We start from the raw sequence: 19,969 nt of genomic DNA on the forward strand, positions 1-19,969 counted from the left end.
TTTCAGTACTTGGGTATTTCTGAGAGATAGAAACATGCTATGCCTGGATGACTCTACCCCAAAAATAATATTAAATTAAATAATAAAGTAAAATAAACTGTGGCTGCCATGGAAATGGGAGGCACATCCACATGCACCTATAAGACCTCATATCCTCTGAAAAAAGGCATGAGATTGCAGCATGTGCACATGCAGGGGCAAGGAAAGACGCTAAGTTTATAGATGTTCAGGAAAGGGCTAACTTGCCTCTCCTGGGAGACTGGAAAGAATGTTAACGTTCCCTGAGCGTGTTGGGCAAGAAGAGAGGAGTCCGTTATAAATTCTCTTAGAGTGATGAGGACTATGCCTAACACCTTGCAACGTACACTGGGAGAGTCTGAGAGTCCCATTGACACTAAAGGTATTCCCTGTGGGAAGAGGCACTGTTGAGTGCACAGTTAGCTCAGTGTATACTTGGAAGGAAAGTTATGACCAACCTAGATAGCATATTCAAAAGCAGAGACATTACTTTGCCAACAAAGGTTCGTCTAGTCAAGGCTATGGTTTTTCCATTGGTCATGTATGGATGTGAGAGTTGGACTGTGAAGAAAGCTGAACGCTGAAGAATTGATGCTTTTGAACTGGGGTGCTGGAGAAGATTCTTGCTAGTCCCTTGGACTGCAAAGAGATCCAACCAGTTCATCCTAAAGGCGATCAGTCCTGGGTGTTCATTAGAAGGACTGAAGCTAAAGCTGAAACTCCAATACTTTGGCCACCTCATGTGAAGAGTTGACTCATTGGAAAAGACTCTGATGCTGGGAGGGACTGGGGGTAGGAGGAGAAGGGGACAACAGAGGATGAGATGGCTGGATGGCATCACTGACTTGATGCACATAAGTCTGGGTAAACTCTGGGAGTTGGTGATGGACAGGGAGGCCTGGCGTGCTGCGATTCATGGGGTCGCAAAGAGTGGGACACGACTGAGCGACTGAACTGAACTGAACTGATATTGGTGAGCAAAGAAGTCTTCTCATATGTCATAAAAGAGGCCCAAGGTAGCTAGTAGTCAAGGTGACTAGAAATCACATTGACTTTTAGCTCCTCATTTTCTGAGGGACCAAAGTAGCTTGAGGTGCACAGTGTCAGGGAATTATACAGGAAAGCAAGTGACTCATGGAGCAGGTTTTTGCAAGAGAGTGAAAGTCTCTCTGTCATGTCCAACTCTTTGTGACCCATGGACTATACAGTCCATGGCATTCTTCAGCCCAGAATACTGGAGTGGGTGGCCTTTCCCTTCTGCAGGGGATCTTCCCAACCTAGGCATCGAACCCAGGTCTCCCATATTGTAGGTGGATTCTTTACCAGCTGAGTCACAAGGAAAGCCCAAGAATACTGGAGTGGGTCGCCTATCCCTTCTCCAGTGGATCTTCCTGACCCAGGAATAGAACTGGGGTCTCTTGCATTGAAGGCGGATTCTTTACCAACTGAGCTATCAGGGAAGCCCTGTTTTGCAAGAGAGAGATGAGGCAAATAACTGGAGGAGATGGATACTGAAGAATCAAAATCAGTGATAGAAAATGTTGATAAAAGTGCCATGGCCTCAGCTCTTAATCAGGCTTCTCAGGTGGAGTCATGGTAAAGAATCCACCTGCCACTGCAGGAGATGCAAGAGACATGGGTTTGATCCCTGGGTCAGGAAGGTCCCCTAGAGTAGAAAATGGCAACCTGCTCCAGTATTTTTCCAGTATCTTGCCTGAAAATTCCATGTCAGAGGAGCCTAGTGGGCTACAGTCAGACAGCAGGAGCAACCTTTAAACAGGAGCAAAGTAAAATAAGAATTTCTAGAACTAAAAACTTGATTTTTGAATAAAAAAGTGTTATTACTAAAACTGCTAAAAAGCAAATTTAGGAGAGCAAAGGTTGAAAGAAGCTATCACAAAGAGTAAAAATAGAAACAAGCAAACAAAAAAGAATGATAAGGACACAGGGAACTGAAGTTAGAGCCCATATATGCAAATATATATCAAAAGGAAAAGAGACAGGAAGAAATTTTCCATTGATGACACATGATAAAGACGAGATTGTTTGTGGAATAAAAATCATAACAAGGAATTCTAAAATTTGTATGGAACCACAAAATGGGACTTTATCACTAAAGCAATTTTAAGAAAGAAGAACAAGGCTGGAAAAAGCATAATGCTCCCTGATTTCAAACTATACTGCAAACGTATAAATAATCAAAACAGAATAGCATTGGCACAACAACAGACATGTGGGTCAGCAAACAAAATAGAGAGCCCAGAAAACCAGCAACCCATCCGTAAGTGGTCGATTAATTTATGACAAACGAGCAAAAAATGTACAACGGGGAAAGAATAGCCTCCTCAAAACATGGTGTTGGGAACGCTGGACAACTACACGTGAAAAATGAAACTGGGCCACTATTTTATACCACACCCCAAAATTAACTAAATGGATTAAAGACTTGCATGCAAGACTTAAAACCATAAGCCTCCCAGAAGAACATGTAGGCAGTGACCTCCACGACACAGGTCCAGGCAGTGACATTTTGAATATGACACCAAAAGCAAAAGCAACAAGAGAAAAATAAGCAAATGACTGTATCAGACATCAAGGCTTCTGTACAGCCAAAAACAAAAACCACCACCACCACCAAAATAAAACGGCAACCTAATAAGTGGGAGAAAATAATTACAAATCATATCTGATAAGAGGCCAATATGCTAAATATGCAAAGAACTCATACAGCTCAATAGCCGAAAAAAAAAGTCTGATTAAAATATGGGCGGAGGGTTTGAACAGACATTTTCCCAAAGAAGACATACAGATGGCTGACAGGTACAGGAAAAGATGCTCAACATCACTAATCATCAGGAAAATGCAAATCAAAACCCCTGTGAAAAACCACAGCCTGTGAGGAACTGACACTGATGCTAACTTTATATTCATTTCTTATGCTTGTCCCTCATGACAAAGATCTCTTTGGAAGAGGCCTGCTAGTTAAACCTAGTGCTTCCTTGGTGGCCCAGACGGTTAAGAATCCACCTGCAATGTGGGAGACCTGGGTTTGGTCTCTGGGCTGAGAAGATCCCCTGGAGGAGGGCATGGCAACCCATTCCAGTATTCTTGCCTGGAGAATCCCCATGGATAGAGGTGCGTGGGGGGCTTCAGTCCATGGGGTCACAAAGAGTCGGACACGACTGAGAGACTAAGCACAGTTAAGCCTAATATTTAAACTTCTTTTCTTTGTTCTCCGTTTCTAATTTTTACACAGTTCTGCTCTCTGTGTAATAGGTTAGTATATGTCATCTCCATTAAATTCATAGATTATATTTATGTGCTTTGGGTAGTTTCATTTAATGTAAGAACTGCACTTTTATTTTTACCGTTTTTTCTTTACACTATAATTGTGAGGTGTAACATTATTACAGGGAGTTGTTTAATATATATATTTAGATTTAACAAACATTACTAAAAGCAATGCCTCTGAATCTGCCACTGAAGGAGATACAAAGAATGCTGGCAGGTCTGGAGAAAGAAGAAGGGCACTGGAAGAATCAATGGTCCTGACTTCAGACTATACTACAAAGCTGTAGTCAGCAAGACAGTATGGTACTGGCACAAAAAACAGAAATACAGACCAATGGAGCAAGATAGAAAGCCCAGAGGAAGACACACACACCTGTAGGCACCTTATCTTTGATAAAGGAGGCAAGAGTATACAATGAGAAAAGGCAGTCTCTTCAATAGTTGGTGCTGAGAAAACTGGACAGTTGTGTGTAAAAGAATAAATTAGAACACTTCCTAACAAAAAATAAACTCAAAATGGATTAAAGAACTAATTGTAAGACCAGAAACTATAAAGCTCTTAGAGGAAAACATAGGCAGAACACTTTGACATAAATCACAGCAAGATCTCTATGACCCACCTCCTAGAGTAATGGAAATAAAAACAAAAATAAATGGTACCTAAATAAACATAAAAGCTTTTGCATAGCAAAGGAAACCATAAATAAGATGAAAAGACTACCCTCAGGATGGGAGAAAATAATTACAAATGAAGCAACTGGCAAAGGATTAATCTCCAAAATATACAAGCAACTCACACAGCTCAATATCAGATTAAAAAAAAAAAAAAAAGCCAATCAAAGAATGGGCAGAAGACCTAAACAGACATTTCCCCAAAGAAGACATACAGATGGCCAATAAGCACATAAAAAATGCTCAATGTCACTCATTATCAGGGAAATGCAAATCAAAACTATAATGAGGTGTCACCTCACACCAGTCAGAATGGCCATCATCAAAAACATCTACAAACAACAGATGCTGGAGAGGGTGTGGAGAAAAGGGAACCCTCTTGCACTGTTGGTGGGAATGTAAATTGATACAGCCACTATGGAGTACAGTATAGAGATTCCTTAAAAAACTAGGAATAAAACTACCACATGACCCAGCAATCCCACTATTGAGCATATACCCTTTGCTATGTTTAGTCACATCTGACTCTTTGGGATCCCATGGGCTATAGCCCACGAGGCTCCTCTGTCCCTGAGAATTCTCCAGGCAAGAATACTGAAATGTGTTGTCAAGCCCTCCTCCAGGGGGTCTTCCCAACTCAGGGATTAAACTCAGGTCTCCCTCATTGCAGGTGGATTCTTTACCATCTAAGCCACCAGGAAAGCCCAAGAATACTGGGGTGGGTAGCTTATCCTGTCTCTAGGGGAGCTTCCCAACCCAGGAATTGAACCAGAGAGTCCTGCACTGCAGGTGGATTCTTTACCAGCTGAGCTACCTAGGAAGCCCTGAATAGCCTGAGAAAACCATAATTCAAAAAGACAGATGTACCCTTATGCTCACTGCCGCACTACTCACAGTAGCTGGGACACAGAAGCAACCCAGATGTCTGTTGACAGATGAATGGATAAAGTGTGGTACATACATACAATGGAATATTACTCAGCCATGAAAAGGAGCTCATTTGAGTCAGTTCTGGTGAGGTGGATGAGGGTAGTGCCTGTTGTTATACAGAGTGCAGTAAGTCAGAAAGAGAAAAACAAATACCAAACATTAATGCACATGCATGAAATCGAGAAAAATGGTACTGAGGATCCTATTTGCAGGGCAGGAATAGAGATGCAACATAAAGAACAGACTTGTGGACACAGTGGGGGCTGGAGAGGGTGGGAGGAACTGAGGGAGTGGCACTGAAAAATATACATGCGCCGTATGCAAAACATAGCTCGTGGGGAGTTGCTGTACAACACAGGGAGCTCAACCAGGTGCTCTGTGACACCCTAGAGGGGTGGGGCGTGGTGGGGGTTGGAGGAAGGTTCAAGAGGGAGGGACACAGGTGGTTTGGGAGCAATGAAGTACAAGCTTTCTAAAATTCATGTCTTCGATGCAAGTTAGAATAGGTATTATTTGATTTTAGGAGAGAAATAGATAAAATAGTTTTATCTATAAAAGTTTAATATATTATTATAGTCACTAATGAAAAAGAGGGATGTAGTAGAATATCCAAATTAAGACTGTAATGAAGGAAGAGACAGAATTAAAAGCAAATTCATTAAACAAGCATAAGGAAAGGAAGAAAAGAGGAAATGATAATTTAAATTGGAGTTAGGATGGACGAAATATAAACTAATCTAGCAGGCTAGTGAGTAAAACATACATAATATAATTAAATTTCCCTGTAAAAAACAAAGACTTCCATATTGCTTTCAAAAACAAGGTCCACATATATGTTATTTTAGGAAAAAATTTATGCAAAAACAAAGTGATAGTGGTGTTGATTAAAATGTTCTCTCAAAAGATAAGTCCTAATCCCAGTACCTGTAAATGTTACCTGTTGGAAAATACATCTTTGTAGATGTAATTACAATGAGGTTATTGAGTGAGTCCTAGTCCAACATGACTAATGTCTTCATAAGAAAAGGAGAAGACACATAGACACAAAGACACAGAGGAAAAGCACGTGTGATGATGGAGGCGGAGACTGGTCAGTAAACCCAGGCATGCCAAGGATTGCAGCATTCCAGAAGCTAGGAGAAAGACATGGAACAGACTGTCCAGAAGACATGTGATGATGGAGGCGGAGACTGGTCAGTAAACCCAGGCATGCCAAGGATTGCAGCATTCCAGAAGCTAGGAGAAAGGCGTGGAACAGACTGTCCAGAAGACAGTCTCAGACTGTCCGTGGAACTTCCAGAAACAGAGAAGAGCTCTGGGACACCTTGATCTCAGACCTTCAAACTCTAAATATTTGTTGTTAAACCCTCAGTTTGTCATAATTTATCACATGTGCCCTGGGAAACTAATGACAGAGAAAGGTGGAAAATAAAAGGTAGACTAGGGAAGTGCAAACCAAAAGAGAGTCTTATCAGTAAAGGACCAAGCAACGTATCAAAAAGAGCAAAATTCTAGGGTACGGATAGAAAATGAAGTATTACATAAATGTGAAAGTTACAATTCTCCAAGAAGTTTTAGAGAAGAAGTACTAAAAAGGGCACAGACACAAGATCCTATACTCTAGAAACAGATGCTCTAGAATCAGGCTGTAGTTCCAGGCTCTGTTATTAAATAGCTCTGCGACTTTAGGGATATTACTTAACTTTTCTACACTTATAAAATGGGAATGATAATATTTCAGTTATTGGCAGTTATGAGAAACAAATGAATTAATATATTTAATTTATATATGAAAATTATGTATTAATAATGTGTTTAAAACAATAGCTACCATAAAGCAAACATCAAAAAAATGTTAGCTATTATTTAACTATTACTGTAAAACACCATATAAATACTAGCCAAGCAACATGGAATATAAAATAAAACCTCAAGAAAAGAAGAACTTTATAAGGTCACTAATTGGTAGAGAATTTTAAATAATTACTTTCAGAATTTCACTTATCAACTTGCCACAAAAGAACAAAGTCTACAGAGTATCGGATGATACAACCAAGATAAAAGACACACACAGTATTATACCAAAGGCAGAAAATAGATCCTATTTCCCACTCACAAAATCTCATTATTATGAAACTAAGATAAATTCTAAGGTACTCAAAAAATCTTATAATTCACATTCTCTCTCCATGACCCAAGAGGATTAGAAATCAAAAATAAAAGGCCAGAAACAACTTAACTATTTGAAGATCAAGCTATTTACAAAACAATAACTCCTGGAAACTACCACTCTTCTCCGCATCACTGAGGTTTATAGCAGTCAACTGGTTGAGTTGTACAAAGCTGTACTCACCCGAGAATGGCCAGAAACCACTGGTTCTAAACCAGGGTGGTTACATCTCCTTAAGGAAAATTTAGAAATGCATAAGCACACATACAGTTATTAAAAAGCCTGAAGAGTGCTGCTGGCCTTGAAGGTTTGAAAGTCAGGGATGCTGAATGTTCTGCAAAGCTTGGAATATTCTTTCACAGCGTAGAACTGCCATGGCCAAAACATCAATACTATTCCCATTGCTAAACAGCATTCTAAAAATGACTCCAGGGCAAAGCATCCACAGATGCTCAAGATATTTCTATTTAAAATTAACTTAATACTACTATGGTAAAAAAAAAAAAAAAGTCTTCTATAAACATAGCAGACAATTCAGTGCTCAATTTTCCACAGCAAGAACAAAATTCAAGAACTTTCTTTGTTTTTGAAAACAGACAGCATGTAAGATTGTTTAGAGATTGTTGCAGAAACTCATTTTCTTTTATTACTAAGACTCAAAAAGGGAATTCACATTTTTATATCCGTAGAAGAATTAGACAAATGGATGAGTCAGTACATGGGGAAATAAATGTAAATCTATGTAATTTGCTATTTAGTTTAGATTAGCTAATTTAAATTCTGAGTGCACCAAACTTAGTTAACAGAAGCATCAGTGCTGAGGGTAACTATTTTTCACACTTCTTCATATAAAAGCAAAGTATCTCAACGGTGTTTTTTCTTAGTATTTCTGATGGTGCTAAGGTACAAGGCAATGTTCTAAAGTAGACAGCATATACAGGGATGAGAAGGAAGGAATATGGGTTTAGTGTTGGCTCTACCATCTACTAACAATGTAACATTCTCTGTGCTTCAGTTCAGCTCAGTCCCTCAGTCATGTCCAACTCTTTGCGCCCCCATGGACTGCAGCACGCCAGGCCTCCCTGTCCATCACCATCTCCCAGAGCTTGCTCAAACTCATGTCCATCAAGTCGGTGATGCCATCCAACCATCGCATCCTCTGTCATCCCCTTCTCCTCCTGCCTTCAACCTTTCCCAGCATCGGGGTGTTATCCAAAGAGTCAGTTCTTTGCTTGATGATTTAGCTTCTCTGTGCTTACCCATCAGTAAACTTAGGATAAAGGATTTGCTTCACTTGTCTTGAAGGACAGGTTTAAAGTAACTAGAAACCCCCCACGGGACCTAACAGGCTGCACTGGGACTTGCCTTGGCTCTACCTTATCCCCACCACATTTCCTCTTCACTCCTGGCCCTGGTTTCCTTGTTCCAGGGTAAGGTCTCTGCACCGACCCTTCTCTCTGCCCAGATGCTCTGCCACCGACAGCTTCATGCACACACTCCTTCCCCTGCCTCCATGGGGTCTCTGCTCACACAGCACCTTGTCAGAGAGGCAGCCACACTCCATGCCATGAAACACAGCTCTCCTCTTTCTCTGTCGCTTTATTCTACTTTATTCTTTGACATAGTGATGATCTACCGTGTTAAAACCTCAGATTTTACCTTGCTTGCTATTGTCTCTTTGTAGGCTGTAACCTCAAGAAATGCAAGAAAAACTGCTATCTCTACCTTAGGAATAATATTCTCATAACAAATTATATTTTTCTGGATCTGTCCATATAAAAACTTAACAATGTGTTTCGTTGGGAGGCTTGTAGCTCTACTTTTTATTAATCCATGTGAGATTATTTCAATATTATTTTTTATGACATTACATATGGTTTCAGACACCATTCTCCTGATTTAGAATAGTATGGAAAGTTAGTTACCCTTTTAGCCTTTCTACCATTCCCCTCTTAGTTACCCCAGGGCTCAAATATTCAAAGCATGCACTGATTTTGCATTCTGCTTCTCTGAAAAGATACTCTATGACTCTTTCTGGAAGTGAAATTTGTGTCTTCACCAAAAGCAGCAAGACTTGGACGTGTCACAAGCTAGGTGCGTCAGAGCTATTCTTTGCTCTAATAAAACACCTTCCTGATCGCTTCCAGGTTTGCGTTAGTCATGTTGGTGTCTGTCTCCACCACACTACTCTACTGCAGTAGAGTGGAAAGCAGAGACCGTTTCTTATCCATTTGATATTTCGCTCATACATCGTACATAGCAACCCTGCCATAATTCTTGATTCATTTACTGAGTACAGACATTCATGCAATGGTCCACACCCCTACCCTTCTTTACGGGGAAGCGAAGAAGATTACTTACATTTCGAGCCCGACGAAGAAGAGCCGCTGACCGTAGACCTCGATCCTCCTTTCATGGAGAAAACTCCTTTTCCCCTGCGCGTGGTCGTCACTGCCGCTCGGGGCCGCTTCAGCGGGATGACCGCGCGGGGCGGCGGAGGCACACGGCCGTGGTAATCAAACAACCTTCACGAAACACAAACGCGGCTGAGAGCTGTGGCTCACACCTGCGCGTTCTACCAAACGTCTGAGATGATTAAGAGAATGGCCTTGAAAAAACGTCAACACGTTTTTTTAATACTGTAATCAGGAAGATTCATTTTCACTAAAGGAATGGGATGCTAGTGTAGTCTATGCTTTCTGAACATTAAAATCTGACTCCATATGAACTCACTTTTATAAAGGCATGAAACAACAAGGAACTTTGCAATATGTTGGAGTTATTCTGACCTTCATTCCCAAGTATATTTCTTTGCTTGATTTAACAGATTTATCCTTCTTAGGAACAGAAATCTTCCCCTTCCACATCAGATACTTAGTAAGATAGTTTGAAAGGAGGAAAAGATCATGCAGAATCAGGGACAGAGCAAAGAAAATTAGTGTATAATCAGAAAATATCTCAGAAGGCGGGAAAAAAATAGAAGTATGACTAGTTTAAAGAGGGCAGCTGTGAGAGAAAAATCAACATGGTTCCTTCCCTCTCACTAAGGACTTTCTTAAGTAATGAAAAATTTTTCTGACTAGGCTTTTCTGACTAGAAAAAAGGGAGCTGAACTTGGATGAAAGGCTGGTAGCATGAGCACAAAACTTTGTTGACTAAAGAACTGATAGAAAATGTTTATCAGGATGGTATTTTATTTTTCTGACCATTTGGTAGATGTGGAAATTGAGACTAGAGATGTTTGTAGTTAGCTATTAAAAATTTCTCTAACAAAGAATACCAATAAAACGCTGAAGCTTCTGCTTAAAAGTGAAAAATGATACGCACTATAACCAATGTATTTGCATTAGACAATGAAAGGGATAAAGTGTGAGTATTTACATATTTATAAAAATATGTAATTAATATATTCAAAGTCTCATACTGCATACACACAACAAATTTTTGTGTGATTAAGCACATTTGAGCAGCATAAAAGGACCAGAGGGAAAAATTTTATATATATATATGTATATATATATATACTCATTTATTTTTAAAACTATTTGCCACTGAGGCAGAGGTATTATTGCATTGTCTACTATAAATAAAATAGCATTATTGAATTAAAATGATGGTTATTATATATTTTATTATGACACTATTATATGGATTCTCATAATTGGTTTAAAACAGTCAATAGAAAATCTAATGTGAAAGACAGAAATGAGAAAATGAAAACAGCTTTAAATTTTAAAATATTTAAAACCTTCTATAATTGGTTATTTCATAAAATTACATCTCATTTGTATATACCAATGGAAATGTGATAATCTCTTTTTGGAAAATAGTATATGAAAGATAATGATTAAGATAGGCTGGTTTCCAAGTATTCATTCAGAAACACTGAATACTATGACACTAGAGGGAAGAAAAGTCGGATGTACACAAACCACATTTGAAGCAGACCTTGGTACTAAGAATGTCTTTTATATTAGAGAGCTAACAGATCCAAAAACAATGATTTGGGAACATGCTAGGAAATACTAAGAGATGTCTAGAAAGGAAAAGAAATGAAAGGAGACAGAGTTCAAGAGAGGGGTCATCCTCTGCGCATAAGCAAAGTCCATTAGAGCCAAGGAGCTGCCAGCAAAGAACAGGTCACGGATGCCCACACATTATAGCTGACTTCAAAGGGTAGGGGACGATGAGGCCGAAAGGCGCTGTGGACCATTTTCATACCACTAGGGGCTCGAAAATCAGAAGGGTCAACTAAGCCTGCCCCTCATTTCAATCACAAAACAGGACCTACATTATTTATTTATACGTTGAATTCACAGAGCAACCTAAGTCAGTGAACCAAAATACAAAAGGTGCTTCTCGTGAGCTACCACCTGCAAAGTTACCGAAAGAACAGAAATGTGACAACTGACCCATCTCTTCCAGGGTGGAAGTTGCTGCTGGAGACGAAAGGGAAGCTCTTTTGGAGGAATCATTTCCCCAGGACGTCAAAATGCCATTTAGCAGGTTCATGAAATAAACTAATCTACACACCGAGTTAAGAAACTCTCTAAAGCACAACTGAAATATAAAATGGTGTAACAGTGCTATACTGGATGTCAGGTCAGGTGAAGACATCATACTGACTACTACTTTAATGATAGTGCAATTCAATAATGTTTTAGAACTGCACTGTTCATCAATATTTCTGTTGTTTCCCCCCAGACAAGGATTACAAAACTTCCAGTGTTGGCCAGGTATGATCTCATGCTGAAAAAACAGAGCTGCATCTGTTCACTATATTTGTGACACATTGTTAGCGTAGGATGTACATTTTAGTAAAGCAGTATATGCTGTGTTCTTTGTTGTAAGTTGCTATAGGGACAGGTCCTTGTTTTCTGAATATTTGGATGTGTTACTTCAAAGAAAGATGACTCCTTTCCCGTTACAGAATCAGGTAAGGTTTTGCCAATTCATTCTGTCTCTCTGTTGGGAAGATATGCAGCATTAGAACTTGATTTTGATAAAAGTGATATTGTAACACACAGACAAAGCTAAAAGGGCATTTCATATGAGAGCATGATTTTAAATTTTAATGGAGCTGGAAGTTTGTTACTTTTCACTGGGCAAAGTTGAGCTTACCAGAAACCAAGAGGAGGAAGACTGGGAGTTGTTTTCAAGCATGAAAACATATTAATAACAAGATAAGGATGGGAAGCAAGGCCGTTCTCTAGGACTGCAAGATGTAGCAGTTCTTCTAAATACAGAAGGAAGTAGGTGAAAGGCAGCCTATGAAGGAGACACAAACATTGGCTTTCTCATCAGAATCCTGTCCTCAGCAAATCAGAGAAAATAGTCCAAGAGAAATTTCCATCTGATAGAATTCAATGGAATTCAAATCTCCAAGGTCACTTGAAAACTTTAAATTCTTTCCTTCTTCTTGATTTTTTGTTCTTCCACTCTCAGAATTGTATTCCCTTTCCTTTCCTTTAATGGCCCTTCATTTTCCCTAATACTATTAGAATACTGTTTTTCCCATTATGTTTACAGGTCAAACAAATAATGATTTAAAGTCAAACACATAATTCTCTTTTCTCTAAGGCCTATTTTAAAACAAAAACTTTAAAAGACCTACTCTCAAGCAATAAATAAAGCAAATGTCAGATTTTAATAAAAACAGCAGGTTGAGGAAGTTTGAAGGTCTATTTTATTTAATAAACATTTCTACTTTTCATGGGACCATTTTCTGTTTGGAATTTTGTTTGCTTTAATAATATCTGAGATGTGTCATTTCATTATCAAACAAAAGCTGAAAAGTGGTAAGCAATTTTAATATTGATTTATTGATAAAAAATAGACACAGCTTGTGTCTATAAAAAATAAGGATATTCTTTTTAACAGTTGCTTTTTGGACAAAGACAATTTAATGGCACATTGATGTACAAAATTAATATAATTTTGAATTCTTGTTTTTACTAAAAGCCTTTTATTATTAAACTTCAACAATAAAAAAGCAACATTTTAATGCATTTTCAGAAAATATATATGGAAAAAATAACCTCCTATCTCTTACCCTAAAACAATTACTGTCATTTTCTAATCTTTTTTCTACAAGAATTCGTATTTTTTTACATAACTGAAAACATAATGTATCCTGGCTAATTCTCTTTGGTTTATATTAAAAACATTTCCCACGTTTGCTAAATGGTCTTTCTAATGTTTATTTTTAGCTCATTAGGTAAAAAATCCACCTGCAATGCAGGAGACCCCAGTTCAATTCCTTGGTAGGGAAGATCTGCTGGAGAAGGGATAGGCTACCCACTCCATTATTCTTGGGCTTCCCTTGTGGTTCAGCTGGTAAAGAATCCACCTGCAATGCAGTGAGACCTGGGTTCAATCCCTGGGCTAGGAAGATCCCCCTGGAGCAGAGAAATGCTATTCCACTCCAGTATTCTGGCCTGGAGAATCCCATGGACTGTATAACCCATGGGGTTGCAAAGAGTTGGACGTGACTGAGTGAACTTCACTCATTCACAACGTTTAAGTTTTGTGGTGCATTTTCACAAGTAGATATACCACAGTCTAATAAATCATTACTTGATTGCTGGACTTTTAATTTGATGTCCATTTTTCACTGTCATTGAAGGGACTGATGTTGAAGCTGAAACTCCAATACTTTGCCCACCTGATGTGGAGAGCTGACTCATTTGAAAAGACCCTGATGCAGGGAAAGACTGAGGGCAGGAGGAGAAGGAGTGACAGAGGATGAGATGGTTGGATGGCATCACCAACTCAATGGACATGAGTTTGGGTGGACTCTGGGAGTTGGTGATGGACAGGGAGGCCTGGCGTGCTGCAGTTCATGGGGTTGCAGAGTCAGACGTGACTGAGCGACTAACTGAACTGAACTTTCACTGTCAACCAATGTGATTTTAAAATTCACGAAAAAAATTGAAAATGTAATATTTGTGTATTATTTTGTCACTGAACACTAGATTATCATTTAGATAAATAATAACTTAAAAATCAGTAATTATCTGTTTTCTTCTAAATTTCCCACATAAAAATACTTTTTCATTTTCCTTACTTACGAACCCAAATTTACAGTCACTATGGGATTAAGTGCTAACCAAAAAGTGTAGTCTGGACTTTGGGTTAAACAACTGGCCTTCCCAGAACCAAAATTTGACCACCTATTCAGGGCCATGTTCTCCCTGGACGCTTTTAGCAGATAAATGAAGATCAATAACTCTAGGATCGGCGATCTCTGGCTGTGTCTTCATTCAACCTTGTTGAATGACAAGAAGGGTTTCTGTCTTCAGCTTATTTGACTTCTGATAAACAGAATCTATAAAACCAAACTAAGATGCCATTCATTTTTTTAAAAGGCTATATTTGAAATCCACATGAATGATTCTAGCCTATTAGAATATCTGCTTTCTGTACTGTTTGAACTACTTGAAATTCATAAAATCTGTTTGTAATTTCTACCTTTTGACTTCAAATAAGCTTTTGGTTACAGCTGAATCCAAAAAATGCTTTTTATAGGCACACTTCACTTGAGACCAGTAAATGAGTAATTCTTATTTCTGTTTTTTTGTCACTAAACTTTTCCATGATTTTCCGTGAAGCCACCCTTGCCAACAGCCCACCCCCTGCCAGCAAGCCCCATCCCTGGTCTTGTACAAATGCCTCTTGAACATGCTTTTAAAGCATTGACTGTGATCATCAATGATCTATTTTAGCAATATCTTGACCTTAATCTAATCTTTATATTTTGTACAGTTTTGGTATCTTGTTAAAAAGTGAATGGATTCAGGTAGCAATTGTGAGGTTATTAATCAATAAACTGATTCTATTTAATTCTTATAATTCTGTAACATGTGTATTGTTAAGCCATTTTGCCCATGAAGGAAACTTGTGGGAAACGGATGAGATAACCCTCCCACCCCCAAGTTTAACCAGTCAACACACATGCGTTGAGACCTGCAACTTGTCTTCTAACTCCGAATCACATCCTTCGTCAACCGTGCCATGCTAAGCCTTCCAAGTGTTTTAAGTGGAATCCCATTTTACCAGATGGTAATTTAAATTTGCATAGTGAAACAGACGTTGCTTCTTGCTAATATGTTTTTCCAATATTCATGAATATATACTGTGCTCCATAATCAATGATCTGAGACAAGTACAACGTGACTTAGAGTTGTTTTTCATTAACTGCAACTCTCGTAGCTTCTCCTATGTTAATTTACTCAATGTCAAAATGGATCCAGAACTGAGCAATGCCCCATTTTGAATCACTGGTATGTATGTGTATACACACACACACACACACATATATATTTAAGGTCAGGAAGCTCTGACATTGCTTCTTCTTCTTTTTTTTTTTTTTCTATCAATAGAAGTTTGCTCATTACTGGAGGTGATAAATGCCTCAGTGCCTTTCCTGGTACTATTGAAGAGAGGTTTCATTAAAACTGCTGATATCTCAGAAACTGAAAACATTCCTTGGGGGTATTCCGAATTTTAGCTATACTTCTCCTTTTACTTTACTTGGGATAGTACAAATATTTATGTTTCATTTTAATAACATGTAATGTCCTTCATTTAGAGTCATAGTTGGCCTTTGAAAGAAAACGCCATTGAATGCAGTAAATTGGGCAGTTTTTTTTGGTACAGCTTAGAATAACCTCGAAAGTCTATTGTTAGTGATACTCTTCCCTGGTCGCTCAGACAGGAAAGACTCTCCCTGCAATGTGGGAGACCCAGGTTTGATCCCTGGATTAGGAGGACCCCCTGGAGAAGGGAATGGCTACCTACTCCAGTATTATTGCCTGGAAAATTCCACTGCCAGAGGAGCCTGGAGGGCTACAGTCCATGGGGTCACAATGAGTCGGACGCAACTGAGTGACTATCACTTCACTTTCAGTTCATGATTCCCGAAACCATGGAGAGACACTAAATTAGTTTTTGGAAAAGTTGCTGCTGCTGCTGCTAAGTTGCTTCAGTCGTGTCCGACTCTGTGCGACCCCATAGACGGTAGCCCACCAGGCTCCCCTGTCCCTGGGATTCTCCAGGCAAGAACACTGGAGTGGGTTGCCATTTCCTTCTCCAATGCATGAAAGTGAAAAAATAAAATGAAGTCGCTTAGTCGTGTCCGACTCCTAGCGACCCCATGGACTGCAGCCCACCAGGCCCCTCCGTCCATGGGATTTTCCAGGCAAGAGTACTGGAGTGGGGTGCCACTGCCTTCTCCGCTGGAAAAGTTACTGTTGGAATAATGTATTGAAACATTCACATTAAGATGGAACTTTGTGTAGAGAAGTTTTCTAAGCTAAAACAATGCGAGAGTTGAAACTCGCCCATTATATGAGAATTCCCAAGCCTGGCAGAAATAGGCTAACAATAGGATGTAAATGAATGTCAGTTACTGAGACATTATCTCTCAGCTTCATGAGAGGCATTTAGTAACAGCTGGAGTTGAGACTCGGTAAGCCACACTTCTGCCGGGGCCAGCTGGCTCCTTTCTAGGCTCAGCCAGTTAAGGGCTTGAGAAGGAGACTAAGATTGGAACAGGAAGAGAGGACTTGACGCTTTCTGTTTTGCTTCCTGGTTTTGTTTTGGCTTCTTGTTTTTTCAGCATTACTGCAGCCTTGTTTCTTCACCCTGACAGCAGCAATGCATTCCAGAAGTGGCAGCTGAATCCAGTTTGAAAACTTTTGCAACATTTGCAGAACAGTCTCCACACTTCCTCAGAGGGCATCAGGTGGCACTGCTTCTTTAGAGGTCTGGGTTCCAGCCCTGTGGGATTCTCCGGGTTCAGATACAGTAGCAGCAACTAAGCAGAACTTCCTACTCTCACTGTGAGCTCTGGAAGCCCCCTTTTCTAGAGTGATATCTGATAATCCTTCCTTTTCCTGTTTTCCAACCCCACAGGTGGTAGACATAAAGGTAGTTTGCTGACTCCATCGTATCACTGTGGGCTTTGTGTTGTTGTTTATTTGTTTTTGCCTTTTTTAGTTCCTTAATACATAGAAAGTTCTTACAAGCAATTCTCCTTGTTCAGCATAACTGTATGATGTCTGTTTTCCTGACAGAAAACCAAGCAGCGTGGAGTGAATGGAAATAGCTGAGTATTGATAAGAGTGTTCAGCTGCAACTGGAATGCTCTAGGGGGCAGGAGGAGGGAAAACCATACAAAAAGAATGATCCAGAGGTGTCACAATGGACTTCCTATGAAAGGACAGCTGACCAATCAGTGTATTCCTCAGTCACAGGGACATTGCTACTTGAATATCAGTATAAGGAACATATTCTCTATCACTATTAATGGTTACTGTCAGCTACCAGCAGCTAACATTGATTAAGTACAAAAAACACACCAGGCACAATGCAAGTCATAAAAATATGCTACTTCACTGAATCCTCAGAACAGTATTATGGGGTAGACATTAATTTCACGTTCACTTCATCGATGAGACAAGTTTTTGTGGCGTTAAATAAATTGCCCACGCTTGTGCCGTTAGTAAAAAGAGCAAAAAGTTAACGATAAACACAAGCAGAATGTAACTAAGGAGGGATTACTGTGGATAAAACTGTTAGCACTGGCCTGTTAGGCTATTTATCTTGTCCAGCCTCTCCACTCTTGTCCCTTCCTGGGGAATCTAGGTTCACAGGGAACTCCTGACTGTGTCTACTACGGCAGATGCTTCTCTCTCTGTTAGCCAAATGCAGAAGATGGGAAATTAACTAATGAGAGCACAGGCTGCTCAGTCTGTTAGCAGCACACCCATACTCATCTCTGTACACGTACAAACCAAACAGGTTTTATATAAGAGAAGCAAATGATTTCGGAAATTATTCAGAGTTAGCTTTTTGTGTGAGATGGAGAACCATCTGAAAGCTTCAGGCTCTGTAATTACTTGCTGATTAAGGCTCTTGTTTGTTTGCTTGTAAAATATATTTATTTATCATCTACCTACATATATATCTTACGATTTTTTTAGCTGTAATATATACACAGTAAAACGCAAATATTGGGCCAGTGGTAAGTTGCTTCAGTTGATGTTCGACTTTCTGTGACCCTGTGGAGTGTAGCCTGTGAGGCTCCTCTGCCAATGGAATTCCCCAGGCAAGAATACTGGAGTGAGTTGTCATGCCCTCCTCCAGGGGATCTTCCCCACCCAGGGATCGAACCCACATCTCTTATGTCTCCTGCACTGGCAAGCAGGCTATTTACCACGAGTGCTGCCTGGGTCGCTGAAAAAACTGTAAACCTGACCCAAAGTTTACAGGTTGATTACCAGAACTTGGGTCTCCTACCATCTACTCCATTTTAAGTAGAAATTCTTTAAATGTGCAAGGAAGTCACATGATAGAAAATATTTAAGTGATAACAATGTGAAAACAGTTTCATATTGACAGTCTAAAAGACAATGTATATTAGTTGGCAACTTTATTCATAGCAATGAAGACAGTGTTCTGTATCCTGAAACACAGAAGAGTATCAGAAAATGTTTTGAAATTGTCAAAAACTGAAATATTCAAATAATTGAAAGACTAGTTAAATGTTATCGTTTTTTTTTCAGTAAATGGGATTATTTTAATGCTGCCAGATCTTTACATCATTGTTAGGATGGGTTATTACAAGCTATTAAGTATTTAAAATTAAATATTATATTTTACATAAATTTTAAAAATTATTTGAGAAAGTCATCCTTAAAAATTTATATTTGGTCATAAAAGGATGACTAGAGAAGTCACTTGCTTAGCTTTGAACACAGTGGTGCTAAAGGTATGGCTGCGGATTTGATTTTGTGTAGATAAGGCTGTTTCCTTTTATGTAAAACCATAGGCCAATATTGCTCCCCTTCTGTTGTGTGTATCTGCACAGTTGGTTATTGAATATAAATAGAGACCTAGTTTATGATTGTAGTGCTGCCACTAATTAACTATGTGACCTTGGAGAAAGCAAAATGTCTCTAAATCTAAGGAAATGAATTAATAACAAAAGCTGAGTTTCCAGTATGCGTGAGACTTAATGATAGTGCCTGAGGATACAATAAGCAGAGCTGAGCATCTTTCCTGCCCTCTGGGAGGAAGGAAAGCAAGCAGAAATAAACCAAATATTGTTACTGCCGAGAGAAATCTAGCAATATAAACGAGGAGCAGTACTGTGAAGGAACAGTAACAGGTGCAGAGAGGGAAACAGAAGAACCTCATTCAGTCTGAGAGAGGAGTCCACGCTGAGACCTGAAGAATGGAGTCCTTAACTAGACGGTGGAGAGAGGCAGGAGCAGAAGTACGCAGAGGAAGGTCCCCAGACAGGAAGGAACACGGAGATCTCCTGGGGCTGGGAGAGGACCCGTGCGGCTGAGCAAAAAGGAGACCCTTACGAGGGATTATGTAGTTTCTTCCCTACATAAAATGTTCTGTTTTTCAAGCTTTGCATTTTTATGCCTTGGCATATTTGTTTGTTTGTTTGAATAGAATTTTAAACAATATTTACTTTGTTTTTGTATGTGTGTGTATGGTCCATTGACCTAGCACAGATAATTCTTGTTTCGCATACCTCTACTATCAGAATTTCATTTGCCAATCCTAAGTTAAATGACACCAATCCTCCCAACAGAAAAAGTCAAATTTCAGTTTTACCACATATATTAACGGTGAGTAATTTCATAAAGTCCAAGCTTTGCTACTGGTTTTTCAGTCCACAAATCTCTACCTAATTAACAGACGTTCCTGACGATCAGGTCACCTCTTTCAAAGTCTGTCAGGGATTTGTCATTGTGTATTTGTTAGTTCACACACAGATCTCTTTGCTTCCTGGTGATGAGTCCACATGGGATTTTGTAAGAATGGGTAACCAAAAGAGGGAATTGGTATAGCAGAGAACCGAGGAGGGAA

The 19,969-nt window shown here is 39.3% G+C and overlaps 1 protein-coding gene across 8 annotated transcripts in view; it reads right to left on the reverse strand.

The window, feature by feature from the left end:
* Window positions 1-19,969, reverse strand: part of RALYL (RALY RNA binding protein like) — an 818,932-nt gene that overhangs the window by 74,584 nt on the left and 724,379 nt on the right. For all 8 annotated transcript variants that reach the window (XM_027561653.1, XM_027561650.1, XM_027561649.1 and 5 more), the window contains one exon: window positions 9,443-9,606. In XM_027561653.1, the coding sequence (XP_027417454.1) occupies window positions 9,443-9,606 (164 nt within the window). The remainder of the gene's footprint in view (window positions 1-9,442; window positions 9,607-19,969) is intronic.

Source organism: Bos indicus x Bos taurus, chromosome 14 (genome assembly GCF_003369695.1).
Source record: "Bos indicus x Bos taurus breed Angus x Brahman F1 hybrid chromosome 14, Bos_hybrid_MaternalHap_v2.0, whole genome shotgun sequence".
NCBI classification, from domain to species: Eukaryota; Metazoa; Chordata; class Mammalia; order Artiodactyla; family Bovidae; genus Bos; species Bos indicus x Bos taurus.